The 17,711-nt window shown below is 39.3% G+C and overlaps 1 protein-coding gene across 3 annotated transcripts; it reads left to right on the top strand.

The window, feature by feature from the left end:
* The first annotated feature begins 326 nt into the window (after positions 1 to 326).
* Positions 327 to 17,643, top strand: golga1 (golgin A1). Of its 3 annotated transcripts, none has more exons than XM_057357476.1 (23): positions 327 to 437; positions 1,177 to 1,462; positions 3,003 to 3,093; positions 3,669 to 3,743; positions 6,067 to 6,197; positions 6,676 to 6,804; positions 6,903 to 7,072; positions 7,878 to 7,989; positions 8,848 to 8,943; positions 9,196 to 9,321; positions 9,406 to 9,501; positions 9,950 to 10,045; positions 10,134 to 10,229; positions 10,453 to 10,605; positions 11,177 to 11,272; positions 11,425 to 11,514; positions 13,429 to 13,531; positions 14,253 to 14,413; positions 14,558 to 14,713; positions 15,084 to 15,143; positions 15,232 to 15,465; positions 15,649 to 15,735; positions 16,154 to 17,643. In XM_057357476.1, the coding sequence occupies exons 2-23, from the start codon at positions 1,337 to 1,339 to the stop codon at positions 16,229 to 16,231; spliced, it is 2,562 nt and encodes an 853-aa protein (XP_057213459.1). In that variant the 5' UTR covers positions 327 to 437; positions 1,177 to 1,336; the 3' UTR covers positions 16,232 to 17,643. The 3 variants fall into 3 exon arrangements, with proteins under 3 accessions (XP_057213459.1, XP_057213461.1, XP_057213460.1); XM_057357477.1 differs by having other exon boundaries at positions 384 to 498; XM_057357478.1 differs by lacking the exon at positions 3,669 to 3,743.
* Positions 17,644 to 17,711: the final 68 nt, after the last annotated feature.

The following is a 17,711-nucleotide window of genomic DNA, read 5'->3' as shown; positions in this document are numbered from 1 at the left end:
ACCTCTGTGATTTGTGCTCAACACTGCATTTAAATGTGGAGGTAGTTGCACATGTGTTAACTCGATTCAAATTTTCCTGAATTCATCAACAGTACTAATGGACAAATAAAATATACATTATGTTTAGTTACTTAAGTAAATATGTTTATTTACATTACTTATACAGTATGTATCTATGCAAGCAGTGAACAATGCTTTGTACCACATATTAACAGACGTAAGCTACATTACTGTGACAAAATCACGCCAACCTGTAGCCACGCCCTCCACTCGCAGTCATCCAATCAGCACCGACTATTACTGCCCGGTTGTTCCTGGAACGTCATCAGGAATCCGGTGACTGTAGATTACGTGTAAAATTAGTTAGCTGTAAACTAGCCCGACAGAAAGAGCACACACGTAACGATATTTAAGATATTCCCGAAGAAACGTCAATGGTAAATTTATATTCCCAATACTTTAAAAAACAGTTCTGTCAACGTTTATGGAGTTGTCGCGGTAGGTTCCTGTTTGTCTGCTTCGTTGGAGTAGTTAGGGAGATGCACAGATGCTAACATTAGCTAGCTGTGTTTATAAATTGCTTCTCGTTTTTTGGTGCTGGGTTTTTTTCGACAGTTTGAGAGAAATGTTTTCTTGCACTGTCAGTTTGTGATGGATGAATTCTTTTCGCATCAAGCCTACATGTTATGATCACGGATGCTAGTTTGCTTACTATAGTGTAGCATGTCAAACCTCGTAAACATTGAGTCCCATTATCCATTTAGTTGATTGAAACATCAGGATGTGGTTTTACCCGCTGGTTTGTGAATTTGATTTTACTGTTTGGCCTGTGGTTTTCTTAAAATTAAGCTATATGCTAAAGGCACATCTGACCCTTATGTTGAGCATTCATATACCTGTAATACTATTTTTATGTGTTGCACTTTATTTGTGATATTTGTTTATATGGCGGCATAGTATAATACAAAAAACTATATTCATGTAGAAACAGGACTAGTATAATAACCTTACCAGATATCTAGATATAAGTTTGTGTCAGTGACTTTTTTTGGAGGAAGAGTGATATTACTTGCAGCTTTCTAGTACTGCTTTCTATTCTGTTCAGTTGTATGTAACCTTTGAAATCAAGTGAAGTCTTTGCAGTTATTCCTGAATGTTGTGATTGATCCCCTGTAGAATCAAGGCAGCATGCAGTGACACCCGAGGGTGATCTTCATATCCAGTGGACATAATCCATTAACCATTATGAAGACCTTAAAGCTTCTCGTGATACTGGAGACAATAGGATAGACGGTCATTACTTCAAACACTCATACGTAAGCAGTACACTTCAGAGATGTTTGCAAAGTTGAAGAAGAAGCTGGCAGAGGAAGCAGCCGCTGCCCCTCGTGCCGGCCGCATCCCTCGCTCCATGAGCAAAGAATCCATCACTTCAGTGGGAGCAGATTCAGGGGATGACTTTGTGAGTACACCTCTTAACTTCTGTCTCCGTCTGTATTTCCAAGTCTAACATTGTAATACACTCGCATACCTTTGATGTTTTTATATCTGTAGCAGGTGGATGGTCCACAGAGAGTATTAATTATTCTTGTTGGGAGATCAGAATGGCCTGTGTTGATATATATATTTACATTTATGCATTTGGCAGACGCTTTTATCCAAAGCGACTCACATTGCATTATCCTATACATTTGTTTCTAAGTATGTGCAATCCCCTGGGATCAAACCCATGACTTTGATGTTGTTATTGCTCTACAGCTACAGGAAAGCTCCATGGTAAGAGCTTTCGTGTACTGTACGATGAACGCTGACCCTCGCGAACGCGTTAAAAGTAACTATACTTTGGGCTTTAGGGTTTTAAAGGTGCCATAGACCATAATTGCTGTAGTTTACAACATTTTCCAGAATTTCTTTGCAGCATTCTGCATTTGCATACACATTTTGTTTGGTTTAGGTTTGTGATGTACACGAAGGCAAATTCTCAGAAGACGCTCGAAGACTCTTTCGCAATCCTATTACACACATTCCATTTATATATACACAACCAATGTTGAGAGCTGGGATTTACTATAGATGCATGTACTAACAATCAACCTTACAGCTCTCTACCCATGGATACCTAAAAATGAAGCAATATTTTCCACTTTTATTTCTTTCATATAAAATTAATCGCTGGGTTATACTGATTAAGATTGCTCATTTTGTTAAAGGGATGTTCACCCTAAAATAAAGATTCAGTCATCATTTACTCACCCTCAAGTTGTTCTAAACATGTATAAATGTAGTTGTTCTGCTGAACGCAGAGAAAGATATTTGGAAAAATATGATAAAATATAGATATCTGGGTTGTGATTGTTGTGTCTTTCATTCTCAGTTTTTTAATCTGTATTGGTGCTTTGTGGAGTGCTTGATATGGTCAAATGGTCTTTTTTCAAAAACGATTCATATTCAAATCATATAATTTATGTAATCACGGTATTGAGAATTAAAACGTGTATATACCATAATTAATGGCTTACTGCCGTAACCATTTTGGAGAAAGTGATTGTGTAGTATTTAAGTGTGTTTGCATAGTAACCTACGGTAGTAGTACTAATGTAGAACTAGAGGGCTGGCTGCTTCTTGGGAAACATGTGGAATGTAAATCCAGTGTTAATATCACTTGCTTAGACAAACCAGTGTAACCTGAAACACTCGTCTACAATTAATAGCAAACACACACAGGGTTAGGTTCAGGTTGTCCTTGGATGTGAATAATTTAAGTCACAGAAGGCCAAACAAGGGCTTGATGGAAGACAAGGATATATCAGTAACAAGTCTAAATCAAAGCAATATTGAAATTGATGTTTTTCCTAGTAAATTATTTGCTGTTTCTAATTTGTGCTGTTGAACTTAAACAACTGTATTTGTACTATATATAAGATATTTTTCTACGTTGTTCTGTATATCGATCAGGATTTGTAATATGATTATGATGAGTGTGTATTCATCTTCACTCTCAGGCATCCGACGGCAGCAGCTCCAGAGATGATTTCTCATCTCAGATCCAGCGCAGGAACGATCATATACGAAAGCTGGAGGCCAAACTCTCAGGTATCACACACACAATACAATAAAATAGCCACGTGCATTATACACAACGAAAGAGAAATGAAAAGAGGACTTTAGCTACAATGTGTTTATTCATCTTTCCTGCCACAGTCTGCATTCAGCCATCTTGAGGCTTTATACATTTGACCTCTGTGCACATGTATAAAGCACACAGCATTGGACAAATTTGCCACATTTCAGCACAAAGCAAGTCAGAAATGAATGCAAATGACACTATTGTTAGCGTCTGGAAATTCAGCATAAATAATAGATATCTAAACCAGCAGTGTTATGCGATTACACAGCCAGATCTAGAAAGTTCCTTTAACCCTAAGAGAACAGAACGAGATAAGATGATTATTAGAGATAATAGATTAGGTCAAAGGTCACTTCAGTCAAGTCTGGTTTTCTCATCTCAGAAAATCATTCTGTTTTTCCCCTCCATTTGTTTATCTTCTCAATCATGTTTATCCCTTTGTTTTCTCCCCCTCCTTGTTTTTGTCCCTCCTCCCGCCGTACCCCATCCTCTGCCTTCCTCCGGCCGTGTGTGTATGTTGGTATCCCATTCCCAACCCTAGACTACGCTGAGCAGCTTCGGCTAATGCAGAAGACCAAGGAGAAGCTTGAGATTGCATTAGAGAAGTATCAGGATTGTACGTACCGTTCTTTTCCTCCCATTTTCACCTGTTTTTAGCTTTCTGCCCTCCACTGTGTTTCCCATTTGTTTGTCCGATGCTTTAACATTAAAAACACAAACACCTAATGTTTGGGTATTCATGATGAGCTTAAAAATGTTCTCAAGGTTGGTTTCTTATTAGGAAAAATGTGTTGTTTGTGCTTTAATGTTAGAATGAATGATCATTTGATTATTAGTTGGATACCACAACCCCCTTAAAGGCATGATTCACCCAAAAATAAAAATGTTGTCACTTTTTTTCATCCTCATGTTGTTCAAAAACCTGTGTATGACTGTCTTCTGTGGAACACAAATAAAAAAGATTTTGTGTCCATACAATGGGCGTTAATGTTGTTTGGTTACCAGCGTCCTTCAAAGTATCTTATGTGTTCTGCGGAAGAACACACAGGTCTGGAATGACATGAGCGTAAGTAATTGAAGGAAAACATAGTTTTTGGGTGAACTACCCCTTTAACTACTTTTTTGCAGTTTGCAAGCTCTGTTATTGTTGCCTTAAGCCTGTGGCATACTTCTTTTTTTATGTCTTCGCTAGCGTACGCGTACAGCTGAACGCACAGCCTTGCAAAGTATACTGCTTTTGACTCATACGCGTACACACGGGTTTTGACGCATGCGCATTACGACATATTGCAATACCTCTCCAGGCCTACAGTGGTCAGGTTTTCTTCTACTACCTTGAATCGATGCTCCCAGGACACGGTTGCCACCTGGTGGTTACTACAAGAAATGGAATAACAAAATTCAGGCTGTGCAGTATGCGTGTACTATTCTGATGACGAAATTTGAGTCACGCGCACTGTACACTGACCCTCACGAACGCGTAAAAATGAACTATACTTTGGGCTTTAGGGTTTTAAAGGTGCCATAGTCCATAATTGCTGTAGTTTACAACATTTTCCAGAATTTCTTTGCAGCATTCTGCATTTGCATACACATTTTGTTTGGTTTAGGTTTGTGATGTACACTAAGGCAAATTCTCAGAAGACGCTCGAAGACTCTTTCGCAATCCTATTACACACATTCCATTTATATATACACAACCAATATTGAGAGCTGGGATTTACTATAAATGCATGTACTAACAATCAGCCTTACAGCTCTCCAACCATGGATACCTAAAAATCAAGCAATATTTTCAGCAATAATAATAAGGGACAGTTCACCCTAAAATAAAGATTCAGTCATCATTTACTCACCCTCAAGTTGTTCTAAACATGTATATATGTAGTTGTTCTGCTGAACGCAGAGAAAGATATTTGGAAACGTGTAACCAAACAGTTCTGGGACACTGTTGACTACCATAGTAGGAAAATACATATATTATGCTAGTCAATGGTGACCCAAAACTGTTTGGTTTTCCACATTGTTCAAAATGTCGTCTTTTGTGTTTATCATGACAAAGAAATGTATACAGGTTTAGATCAAACTGAGAGTAAATAAATGACATAATTTTCATTTTGTGGTGAACTATTTTTTAAAATGCATCACTAACAACATTTGATAAGTATTTGTCTAATTCGACTCTTTGTTCTAACACTTGTCCAACTGCTTTTGTGTCAGGCTGTTTTAGGAGTTAATAGTTTATGGATATTGTGGGTTACTTTGAAACATTTATATGCAGTGCTTTAGCTAAAATACAAACTTGTAATATACAAACATGTAAATAATCCTGATGATTCACCCAAATTATTGTGAAAGCAATTGTAGTGGTATTAAAGGGATACTTCACCCAAAAATGATAATTCTGTCATTTACTCACCTTCGAGTTGTTCCAAATCTGTATTAATTTCTTTGTTCTGATGAACACAAAGAAAGACATTTGGAAGAATGCTTATAACCGGACAGACCCCCCCTCAAAAGTGCCCCAAAACTGTTTGCTGTCATACATTCTTCAAAATGTCTTCTTTTGTGCTCAACAGAACAAAAAAAAAATGATAAAGTAATTTTTCCTACTATGGGAGTCAATGGGGGGCAAGATCTGTTTGGTTATAAGCATTCTTTCAAATATCTTTCTCTGTGTTCATAAGAACAAAGAAATCACTCTCGAAGGCGAGTAAATGATCATTTTTGTGTGAACTATCCCTTTAAGTGTGAACACATTGGCTGTCTGTTTTACACACTGAGGGTGTTCAAATAAATTTGTATAGCAATGGACAGCACGCTATGGGTGTATTCTACACACATCAGGCTGAATATAACTTGGAATGTTTCTTTAAGGGACAAATAAGAGCTGTAACTGTGATTAAACAAAACACATCTTGGTTTTTCTCTTTGCTCAGCATCCATGCGGAAACTTCAGGACCAGAATGAAGCTTTCCAGGCTAACAGAGCCAAGATGGCAGAGGGCATGGCCTTAGCATTAGAGAAGAAAGACCAGGAGTGGATGGAAAAGACCGCTTTATTGGAGCAGGTGAAAATGGTGGCTAAAGATTTAAGCTTGTGTCTTAAAGGTTGTAGGTTCAGTCTTCACAGGGGATGGTCTGAGAGTCAGTGATAGTTCACCCAAAAATGAAAATTCTGTCATCATTTACTCACCCTCTTGTCATTTCAACCCTGCATGACTTTCTTTCTTCTGCAGAACACAAAAGAAGATATTTTGAAGAAAGTTGGTAACCGAACAGCACTGGCCCCCGTTCACTTATATTGTACGGACATAAAACCAATGCAAGTGAATGGGGGCCGGTTAACAACATTCTTCAAAGTATCTTCTTTTGTGTTCTGCAGAAGAAAGAAAGTCATGCAGGGTTGAAATGACAAGAGGGTGAGTAAATGATGACAGAATTTTGGGGGGCGAACCATCACTTTAAATTTCTTAAGGGGGAAACTTTTTTTTAAATCCTTGCTATGCAGTTTGGAACCCAAAGTGATTTAGTTTGCCTCTTTAACAGGACAAGGCTTCGTTGGCTGCTCGACTTGAAGAAATGACCGAGCAGAGCATAAGTCTGTTCCAAAAGAGAGATGACCTGGATGAGCTGGAGGTCTTTCAGCAGCAGGAACTGGCTAAAGTCAAACACATGGTCAGCACAGTGAACCTTAAAGGAACAGTACACCCCAAAATTATAATAATGTTATTTACTTGCCCTCATGCCATGCCTAACCTGTTATGTTCTTTCAGTTGCTGAGAAGAGAAGAACAGCTGAGTCAGAGAGAGAAAGAGCTGAAATTGAGAGGAGAGGAGCTGAACACAGCCACACTGAGACTGAGTCAAACCCAAGACAAACTCTACGAGCTGGGAGAAGAACACGAGGAGACCTGTCAGCTCAACTCTCAGCTGCGAGCGCAACGGTAACAGCACTTACACTACTTCAACAGGCTGAGATCAGGTGATCTTTGATATCAAGAAATCCATTCTTTTTTTGATTTGCGGCTTTTTTGGTACTTTTAATACTTTAATATTACATTCTATAATATGTAAGACTGTTTAATGTAAGATATTACACTAATATTATAAAACATTTTGTTGCCGCTTACAAGCAGCGTGTGTGTGACAAGTGTGATTGTCTATGTGTGTTTCTAGACATACATTTGTGTTGCATTTAATTCCTTTTTTCTTGTCCTTGTGCTTTTTTATTCTTTACTATTATTTAGTTTATTAGTTATATAGTCATTTCATTCTATCTAGTTATTCTGCTGTTGATTAGTCATATGTTGGATGCTGTATTTGTATTGTCTTCACAAGTAGAAATGGGTTTTCAGTGGTCCCACTCTCTAGGTTCATGATAACATCACGAGACAATGTTGTGAAGCAGCAATTTTCCACTGTCTGTGTTGGTATAATAACACCTGCTGGATGTGTTTTTAGTCAGACGTAGGTGTAGACTGATCACTGATCTTCGAAACGCAACAATGATTTTCTCCATAATTAACTCTGCTCATTTTATTATATCAACACTTGGTCTCCTGCATGCTGTTCTTCCCTTTTCATCTCTAATAGTAGACATCTAAGTCTGAATGATGGTTAGATCTATCATTTTTGCCATCACGATAACACACTACGGTATCATTTTGGAACAATAAAAAGATGGTATAATCTATTATTACAGAAGGAACATTTATGCCCATTTCTCTTCTCTCTGTGTGTGTGTCTCAGGGTTGAGTTGCTGAGCGAGAAAGAAGAGGCAAAGAAGATGATTGTAGATCTGGAGAAGAGGGAGAAAGAGTTACAGCAGCTGATCCAGCAGGTCTCAGACGATTTCCAGAAGGTGAGAGTTTTACAATTCTGCTTTACTGCTATTTTTTGGAGGATCTATTGACAGAAATGCAATATAATATACATAACTGTGTTACATGGAATTCACCATGTTGTTTCTACAGTAGCCCTAAATGGACAAACTGCTCTACAGACCGTGTTTTGTAAATACGTTTTCTCCTTCGGCAAAGAAGCGCAAACATGATGATATCTTAGTTTTGTGTGAGCCACCGTAGTGCTTCAAAATGGAGGGGGAGGGGTGGAGTGAGCCGTTGGTTGCAGTTTGCAACCTCACCACTAGTTGCCGCTAAATTTCATATACTGGTCCTTCTAGTCCTGGAAAGTAATGCAGTCTTCTGAAATCTACTAAATGTTCTTAAAAGTTTAATTGGCAAGCCACTGCTTTAGAAACATTTCCCACAAACTACCATAACAATATAAGTCTTATAGAGAATGTGAAGCTATGTCACGCCATGTTGAATGTTGCGCTATCTCGGGAGGATCTCTGCTAGTGCGTTTAATACAGTGTTTTGTTTTTCTCGTTTGATTAGGAAATCTAACTATGGTACTTTTTCTTGCTGTTTTACTGCATTTCGCAGAGTCATTCAGGAAAAGCCCATGGTTCTTTCACTTTCGATTTCTCCATATATCAAACAAAACAAGTAACGGTACATATCAAAACAATAATAGCGGTGGAGTATGATCCTCCCAAGATGGCGGCGTCACTGCAACATGCAACATAGGGCGTGACGTCAGCTTCACATTCTCTGTTAGTGATAACATATTTTACATTTTACAATTTACAATTGCTGGTGTCAATGATACATAAACATTTTAGCTGATTTTAATATTTTGCATGTTTTGTTTTCAGGCACAAAGTGATGTAAAATCACTGGAGAAGTCAATGGAGCATCTCCAATCTGAACATCATAAACTGAAGCTACAACATGAGCAGCACAAGAACAAGGTCTGATCATGTGACTATGACCTCACTGCTGACCTGATGCTATATTTACTCTTAACTGACTTGTATTCTTACTATAGAGTATACTGTAAAGTAATCATTATTGATGTCACTCCTTCAAATGTAAAGAATCCTTAACATAAACCAATTTGTATCAAAGATCCGTTCTATATTTAGCAGTATTTAAGCAATATTTTTATTTGATTTCATTTTTAAATTCATTTCATTCCTACATGATGTAATCTGATTGGTCAGGCCGCAGTGATGGAGGAGGAGCGAGAGCGTGTTTTGGCTGATCTGCAGGAGAAGGCTTCTTCTTTAGATAGGAGACTGGAAGCTAACTTTTCTCAGGATGAACACCTACAGGAACTGCTTAAAGAGGTCTGGAAACACGCATGCGCACACGTGTAAACGTACATCACGTTACTGCTGTCGGTTATCTAATATCTGTATATGTGTGTGCAGAAGTCATCATTAGAGCAGAGGTTAGAAGAGACCAGAGGAGAACTTCTGCAGGAGAGAACCAATCACAGAACAGCAGTCAGCTCACTGGAGGCTCAGGTAACACCCAACCTCCCCTAGAACCCAGTTATACACACCCCTTGTACACACACCACTGCACCGTGCTATACACCATTTTGCAAGAAGTAAACTGCACGGGTCCAGAAGCACTTCCTGTTTTATGGTTTTGACACTAATTAAACAGAACCAACAGAACATTTAAAACCGTATCAAAGCATAACATTTACATTTATGCATTTGGCAGACACTTTTATCCAAAGCGACTTACATTGCATTATACTATACATTTGTTTCTGTTTATGTGCAATCCCTGGGATCGAACCTATGACCTTGCCGTTGCTAGCGCTACGCTCCGTAGCCAATTATACCAATTAAACAGGCATGCTTTAGGACCACTGTTGTTTCAAAATGGTTTATGGCTCTTTGTACTGTACCGAATTCTACTGTAAGTGCAGCGATAGATGTCCTGTTTTCTCTTTGCTTCCAGATCTCTCGGCTGAACGCTAACATCACAGATCTCCAGACTCTGCTGAAGCACATAGATGACTCGTCCAAGGCTTACAGAGAGAGAACAGACGCACAGGTGAGAGCACCGGGATCATCCAGTTAAACCAAACATCACATGACGCTGCTTCATAAACTTGAACGACACGATTTGTTTGTGCTGTCAGATATCAGATCTGGAGCAAAGGCTGGTTAACGCCTCTAAGACGATAAACAGTTGGGAACAGAAGCTTGCAGACAGTGAATCACACACAGGAAAACTGGTACATGATGTGAATTAAAATCTGATCGCACCTTTATGTGGACAGAATTAAAGCCTGGTTTTGGAATAAATTCTACTACATGGATAATTTTGTTATTGGATAAGGGGTTTTTAAATGGCTTGTAATGCAATTCCAAGGTTGCCATACAAAGTAAGCTTCACTGTTATCTTTAAAATCCATTAACCTTTGGCTTAGTGTTGACCTCTGACTTTTGGTCCTGTAGCAGGCGGATTGGGCAGAAGAGAGAGAGAGACTCCAGCAGCATGTCTCCACACAGCGACAGAGAGGTCTGGAGAAAACAGCCAAGCTAGATGAAGAACTTCTTGCACTGCAAAGGAGGAGAGAAGAAGAGATCAGCACTTATCTGGACAGTGTTGTGTGTAAAACCGTTTTTTTGTATCAAACTGTTCTGTCGATGTGCAACATTTTCATCAGTGGGTCAGAAGGTTAAAGTGATAGTTCACCCAAAAATAAAAATTCTGTCCAGTCAGTCCAGTGGAGAACACAAAAGAAGATATTTTGAAGAATGTTAAGTGCACCTCATTCACTTGCAATGGTTTTGTGTTTATACAAAAGAAGTGATTGGGGGCCAGTGCTGTTCGGTTACCAACTTTCTTCAAAATATCTTCTTTTGTGTTCTGCAGAAGAAAGAAAGTCATAAAGGTTTAAAATGACAAGAGGGTGACTAAATGACCACAGAATTTTCTTTTTTGGGTGAACTATCACTTTAAGAACATTATTATTGTCAAAAGCAGTGAAGTGATGAGGTCATTTAGAGATGCGCGCACAACAGTTTCAGCACAATTATATCTTCTCTAAGAAGTTGCATCTCTAAATTTATCCCATTTAAAATGCTACTATAAAAAATATTTAAAAAATTGGATAAATAAGCTAAACTAGTTGACTTCAGCATTCCGACTCATCCCCCTCTGTTTCTGTCTCTTAAGCGGTTACTAGAGGAAGAGAAGGTGTCGCTAGTGAAGAGCAAAGCTGAGGTTGACAGCACTGTGGAGAGACTGACTGCAGAACTGGAAGAGTCCAGAGTAAGAATTACACCCTTGGTTTCTTTGACTCTGTATGTATTTTGGTGATTTTTTGGATACAGAAATGCTAAGAGTTTTTTTCAGGACAATAGGAGAGCATTTACTTTGAGTTATACAGTATTGCCAACATACTGTATCTGTGTGCATCACAGGCAGAGGTGAGCAGCAGACAGACAGTGAGTGTTGAAATTGCCAAAGCTCTGGAGGAAGCACGAAAACAGAGGGAGGAGCTACAGCAACAGGTTACTTGTTTAAATACACTGACCAAAATTATAAATGCAACACTTTTGATTTTGCCCCCATTTTTCATGAGCTGAACTCAAAGATCTAAGACTTTTTCTATGTACACAAAAGGCCTATTTCTCTCAATATATTTTTTCAAAAATATTGTTCACAAATCTGTGTTAGTGAGCACTTCTCCTTTGCTGAGATAATCCATCCACCTCACAGGTGTGGCATATCAAGATGCTGATTAGACAGCATGATTATTGCACAGGTGTGCCTTAGGCTGGCCACAATAAAAGGCCACTCTAAAATGTGCAGTTTTACTGTATTGGGGGGTCTGAAAACCGGTTAGTATCTGGTGTGACCACCATTTGCCTCACGCAGTGCAACACATCTCCTTCGCATAGAGTTGATCAGGTTGTTGAGTGTGGCCTGTGGAATGTTGGTCCACTCCTCTTTAATGGCTGTGTGAAGTTGCTGGATATTGGCAGGAACTGGAACACGCTGTCGTATATACCGATCCAGAGCATCCCAAACATGCTCAATGGGTGACATGTCCGGTGAGTATGCTGGCCATGCAATAACTGTGATGTTTTCAGCTTCCAGGAATTGTGTACAGATCCTTGCAACATGGGGCCGTGCATTATCATGCTGCAACATGAGGTGATGGTCGTGGATGAATGGCACAACAATGGGCCTCAGGATCTCGCCACGGTATCTCTGTGCATTCAAAATGCCATTAATAAAATGCACCTGTGTTCGTTGTCCATAACATACGCCTGCCCATACCATAACCCCACCGCCACCATGGGCCACTCGATCCACAATGTTGACATCAGCAAACCACTCACCCACACGACGCCATACACGCTTGTCTGCCATCTGCCCTGTACAGTGAAAACCGGGATTCATCCGTGTAGAGAAAACACCTCTACAAATTGCCAGACGCCATCGAATGTGAGCATTTGCCCACTCAAGTCAGTTACGACGACGAACTGCAGTCAGGTCGAGACCCCGATGAGGACGACGAGCATGTAGATGAGCTTCCCAGAGACGGTTTCTGACAGTTTGTGCAGAAATTCTTTGGTCATGCAAACCGATTGTTGCAGCAGCTGTCCGGGTGGCTGATCTCAGACGATCTTGGAGGTGAAGATGCTGGATGTGGAGATCCTGGGCTGGTGTGGTTACACGTGGTCTGCGGTTGTGAGGCCGGTTGGATGTACTGCCAAATTCTCTGAAATGCCTTTGGAGACGGCTTATGGTAGAGAAATAAACATTCAATTCACGGGCAACAGCTCTGGTGGACATTCCTTCAGTCAGCATGTGACATCTGCGATCATTGTGACATCTATGGCATTGTGCTGTGGGATAAAACTGCACATTTTAGAGTGGCCTTTTATTGTGGCCAGCCTAAGGCACACCTGTGCAATAATCTTGCTGTCTAATCAGCATCTTGATATGCCAACATTCCACAGGCCACACTCAACAACCTGATCAACTCTATGCGAAGGAGATGTGTTGCACTGCGTGAGGCAAATGGTGGTCACACCAGATACTAACCGGTTTTCAGACCCCCCAATACAGTAAAACTGCACATTTTAGAGTGGCCTTTTATTGTGGCCAGCCTATGGCACACCTGTGCAATAATCATGCTGTCTAATCAGCATCTTGATATGCCACACCTGTGAGGTGGATGGAAGGAGAAGTGCTCACTAACACATATTTAGACAGATTTGTGAACAATTTGAGAGAAATAGGCCTTTTGTGTACATAGAAAAAGTCTTAGATCTTTGAGTTCAGCTCATGAAAAATGGGGGCAAAAACAATTTATTATTATTATTATTCATATGGTCTTCTCCATGTGTTAGGAGTTTTATTGTATAACTGTAATAACCAGTAACTTAATATTGTTTATTGCTTGTTTCTGACAGGTCAGTAATATGACAGAGTCCCTCGAGAAGGCGGAGCAGGAAGTGAGTCAGCTCTCTAAAACATTAGGGGTAAAGGAAGAGGAGCTAAGCGCCCTTAAGGAAGGTAATAATAACAAACTGCATATGTAATATAGATGCTTTCATCGGACACACTCAACTGGCCCGAAGTTAACTTCCACTCTGTGTTTGGTTATAAAATGTATTTTATATTAAATTTATACTAATATTAATTAATTTTAATTTTGTTAAATGTATTAAAATAAAACTATTTAAGTTATACATTCTTTGCAGAGGTCTTGCAGAAGTTAAGTTTGGGCCACATAACGTTTGTTTATGTTGTTGCCGCTGAAACCATCTATAAAGTTCTGATTTTAAAGCATGAGAAACCCACCCATGCACTGTAAAAAGTACCAGTTAATAAATTAGTCATATTCCCCCAGCTGGGTCACCAGAAAAAAAAATCTGTAGTGATTTTACACACAACTTGTAAATGTAGTTTCTTTCTTTCATTTGACATTTTCTTAACTGCGTTTAAACAATACGTACAAATTTTAAGTAAAAATCCATAAATTATTATTATTTATTTTTTTAGTGCACCCCCACAATACCCAACACACAGATTCTGCTCACATATAAGTTTCCAAAAAAGAGTCTTAGTGCATGTACCCTCTGTGAATGAATTTAATGTAGACTACATGTCACAAACAACCAGTCCTTCATGATACTGAATTTGATGCTAGTACTGAAAGCACACCGAACAGTTCTTGTTTTCTGTACAGTCGAATTTGAATGAAAGTAATAACTCGTGTTCTTGTTTGTGTCAGAATTGCAGGCGGCCCGTAGCAGTTTGTCCTCTCTGCAGGCTGAGTGTGAGTCTCGTCGTCTGGAGGCTGAAGAGAAAGAGCGAGACCTCAACTCTCAGCTGACATCACTACAGCAGGAAGTCCTTGCGAAAACACAACAGCTCACATCTTACCAATCACGGGTTAGTGTGTGCGCGTGTTTGTTATACCCACACGTCTGACTTACCCTTCATCCTGATTGATAGTGTTGAATCAATGTGATGTCTTATTTTATTTAAATGAGCAAGTGTAGTACAGACATGTGTGTTCATGTGTATGTGTGACAGGTGTCTGATCTGGAGGATGAAGTGTCGAGATTAACAGCAGAGTTGCATGCAGACGAGTGTGACGGTGAACAGAACGGGACGGTTACTGCGAATGATCTCGATGAGCTACAGAAGGTCAACAAAGACCTGGAGCAACAGCTTGCTGAGAAGAACAAGGTGAGAAATGAAATGAGAAAGATTTAACAGTCAGAAACGTTTGGTTTCTTTAAGATTTGTTTTGTGTCAAAATTATGAATATACAATTCATAATGCAATTAATGTGTAACAAATATGTCATTATTTGTATGAAGGAGGTTTTATGTATTGTGTGAAATTAAAATGAATATAAAAATGTTCATATTAAAAATGTTTTTGTCTTTAACCAAAATTGTATAATAAATTATAATCACTCTCTTAGCCTCTATAATTGTCTGACGTAACCACGACTGCTATGTTATGTTTATAAACAAGAATTTTTTTATTGCAGTTGATTGTTCCAAGTAGTCAGATTAACACATTAGACTAAATATTTGTGTTTTCTTTCCAGACAATAAAACAGCTGCAGCAGAGACTTGTAGAACTGAAGAGGACTTTACAGAAAGAGCTGGTGCGTGTCTATTTACAAGTTTACAAAACTTTCAAGAACTTGATCATTTGTGTCAGCGGCCATAAACATTCCCCTTTTTATGAAACAGAAACTAAGACCAGACGCTGATGCAGAGACTAAAGAGGGGAGGCAGGACAGATCTGCAGTCTCGGACACGTCTGTTCCTGCTCCAGCCCCTGGGCCCGCTCAGACCCCAGGCCCGCCGCCCATCTCCTCCAACACCACAGTCACCAACAGTTCAGACCTCAATGACACACGGGAGATCAACTTTGAGTATCTCAAACACGTGGTGCTGAAGTTCATGTCGTCCAGAGAAGCTGAGGTAAATCTTTCAAGAACGAAATGGCCTAATGCACCTTTAAATTCAATCAGATGATTCTTGCATCACTGCTTTCTAAACAATAGAGTTCTCTGTTGAACTCCTGGCTGTAGAAGATTCATTTTAGGTTAAACTATTAGTCCCATGCGTTTACCTCGCTCACTCGCTCTTTAATCCTCCCTGAAGGCCTTCCAGCTCATCAGAGCCATTTCTGTTCTCCTGCATTTCACAAAGGAGGAAGAAGACATGCTGAAACAAACACTGGAGTATAAGGTGTGTTTGAGAAACACTAATATAGTTCATTATGCAATTATAACCGTATGATACATGTATGACGGAGGGCTACAGTACTTCCAGAAAGGTCATCAAGCAGAGTTTTCCTCCACACCCGTGAGCTAGCTAGGCCACTCCGTTGAAGCCGATGACAATGTGGGTCATGATATCTGGATCACTGCTCTGAATCAAACCATTAGCACTTAGTGTCATGGTCAGGAATAGCATCCGGCAGGTATTTATAGCAGCGGCTCTCGAGCAGGGGAAATCACAGGACTGTGCTAGATTCAATACCCTGTAAAAAAAGTGGTAAAATATTTTCATGGGAAGGTTGACGCTTGCATGGAATTGCTTATGTGTGGACAATACATGCACCGTTTGACTTTAATATTCTGTTGTCAATGTTATTGTGTTATAGATGTCCTGGTTTGGTTCCAAGCCCACACCCAAAGGCATCATACGACCTTCCGTCTCAGGAACCTCAAGCTGGAGCTGAGACCGACAGACAGAGAAACAGGGAACCAGTGGATCGCTATGAAGGGAACAAATGCTGACAGGACGGTTTCAATCTCTGCCTCGACAGTTTCAATGTAGCTCAGAAATTCCCTTTACAAAAACATTTAGCAGGAACTGAAATCAAAACACTCTATGGATCATTTTTGTGAATGTGAAGCTTGATCCTTTTAAATGATGGTTAAAGGATGTTTTAGGATCATCTGTGTCACTCATGTACCGAGTGGACAAAAGAATCTGAAAAAAACGTTTGTGTGGCGGATGACCCGATCTGCTTTCAAACAACTACCACTGTTATTTTCAACGTTTTCAGCCGGAGGTCTTAACACAAATTATTTTTCACTTTTTCGATCTGACTTCATAGTTGGATAAATCATATTTGCTGCTTCATTCCATTGGTGCACATAACCAGACACGATAATTCTGCCCCTTTCTGTCCAGTGCTTGATTTCCGAGAGATGTTATGAGATCCACTTGAATGATTTGGAAGCATCTTCAATCTGCCTTGTTTGTGTAAATTAAAACGACGTGCATTCCAAAGTATTTATATATGAATACTTGTATATAAGCGATAAGATTATAAATCAGTGGCGATATGTTATTTTACTTTTGTCTGTTGTTTTTTTCCATGTTCTGTTCATCATGCATTGGACTTTAAAACTGTTCACGAGTTTACGAGTGACGTGTGTGAGAGAGATTCACTGTGGACTTGAAACTGTAATATTGAGGCATAGACTGAATAAACAAGTTTGCATGCCTTACGTCGAATGCTTTGATTGTACTTTAGTGGTTTTAAGTGTATATTACATCTTTTCAGTACACTTGAAGCCTTACTATCAATTGCATTTCGGAATGTCTTTTTACCTGTGAAGACTGAAGTGTGGTTATCAGTCAATGCCAGGGTTTTGCTGACAGAACAATCTTAATTTTGTGTGTTTTAACACTTGAAGAGCGATGGGGTCAAGCGGTTTGAATGACTGCAGCTTGTAGTGGAAAAAATCTTGAATATCTCACATGTCTTGGGATGCGTTTCATGTATTCAGAAAAACAAACCCAAAGAAATTGTTTGCTTGCTGTAAATCAACTCATTCCCAACTTCTCCCTGTGCACCTCATAAAACGATACTGGTTCAGGAACTTTGCTGTGCTTTATCTTCCCTTGGAACTTTACCCAATCCAACTGGTAATTTGTACCATTTGATTTGAATTTCTATTCTGTTGTTTGCAACTGACAATATGCACTTTTGTACAATCCAATTCATGTTTATGATACTGTGACCTTCACAGCGGTATCTCTCACCTCTGGTTTCAGTTTAAAACCACTACATCCTTACTTTCATTTGACTCCATGGTATGTCAAAAAACATCAAAACTTGATTAAAAAAAATCTTTCTCATTTTATGTCTCTGGATATTTGTGATTTAATCTTGATATCGGTGCTGATAAAGTGTTGAAGGATTTAAC

Source organism: Triplophysa rosa, linkage group LG17 (genome assembly GCF_024868665.1).
Source record: "Triplophysa rosa linkage group LG17, Trosa_1v2, whole genome shotgun sequence".
NCBI lineage: Eukaryota > Metazoa > Chordata > Actinopteri > Cypriniformes > Nemacheilidae > Triplophysa > Triplophysa rosa.
The sequence above is the reverse complement of the archived record's forward strand: the minus strand, read 5'-3'. Positions and strand labels throughout refer to the sequence as shown.

What these genes read in the sequence shown, in the direction of transcription:
- golga1 (XM_057357476.1), top strand. Translation starts at nt 1,337, where the DNA reads ATGTTTGCAAAGTTGAAGAAGAAGCTGGCAGAGGAAGCAGCCGCTGCC. An exon ending in CAGATTCAGGGGATGACTTT is followed by an intron (nt 1,463 to 3,002) that starts GTGAGTACACCT and finishes CTTCACTCTCAG; the next exon opens with GCATCCGACGGCAGCAGCTC. An exon ending in AACAAACACTGGAGTATAAG is followed by an intron (nt 15,736 to 16,153) that starts GTGTGTTTGAGA and finishes ATTGTGTTATAG; the next exon opens with ATGTCCTGGTTTGGTTCCAA.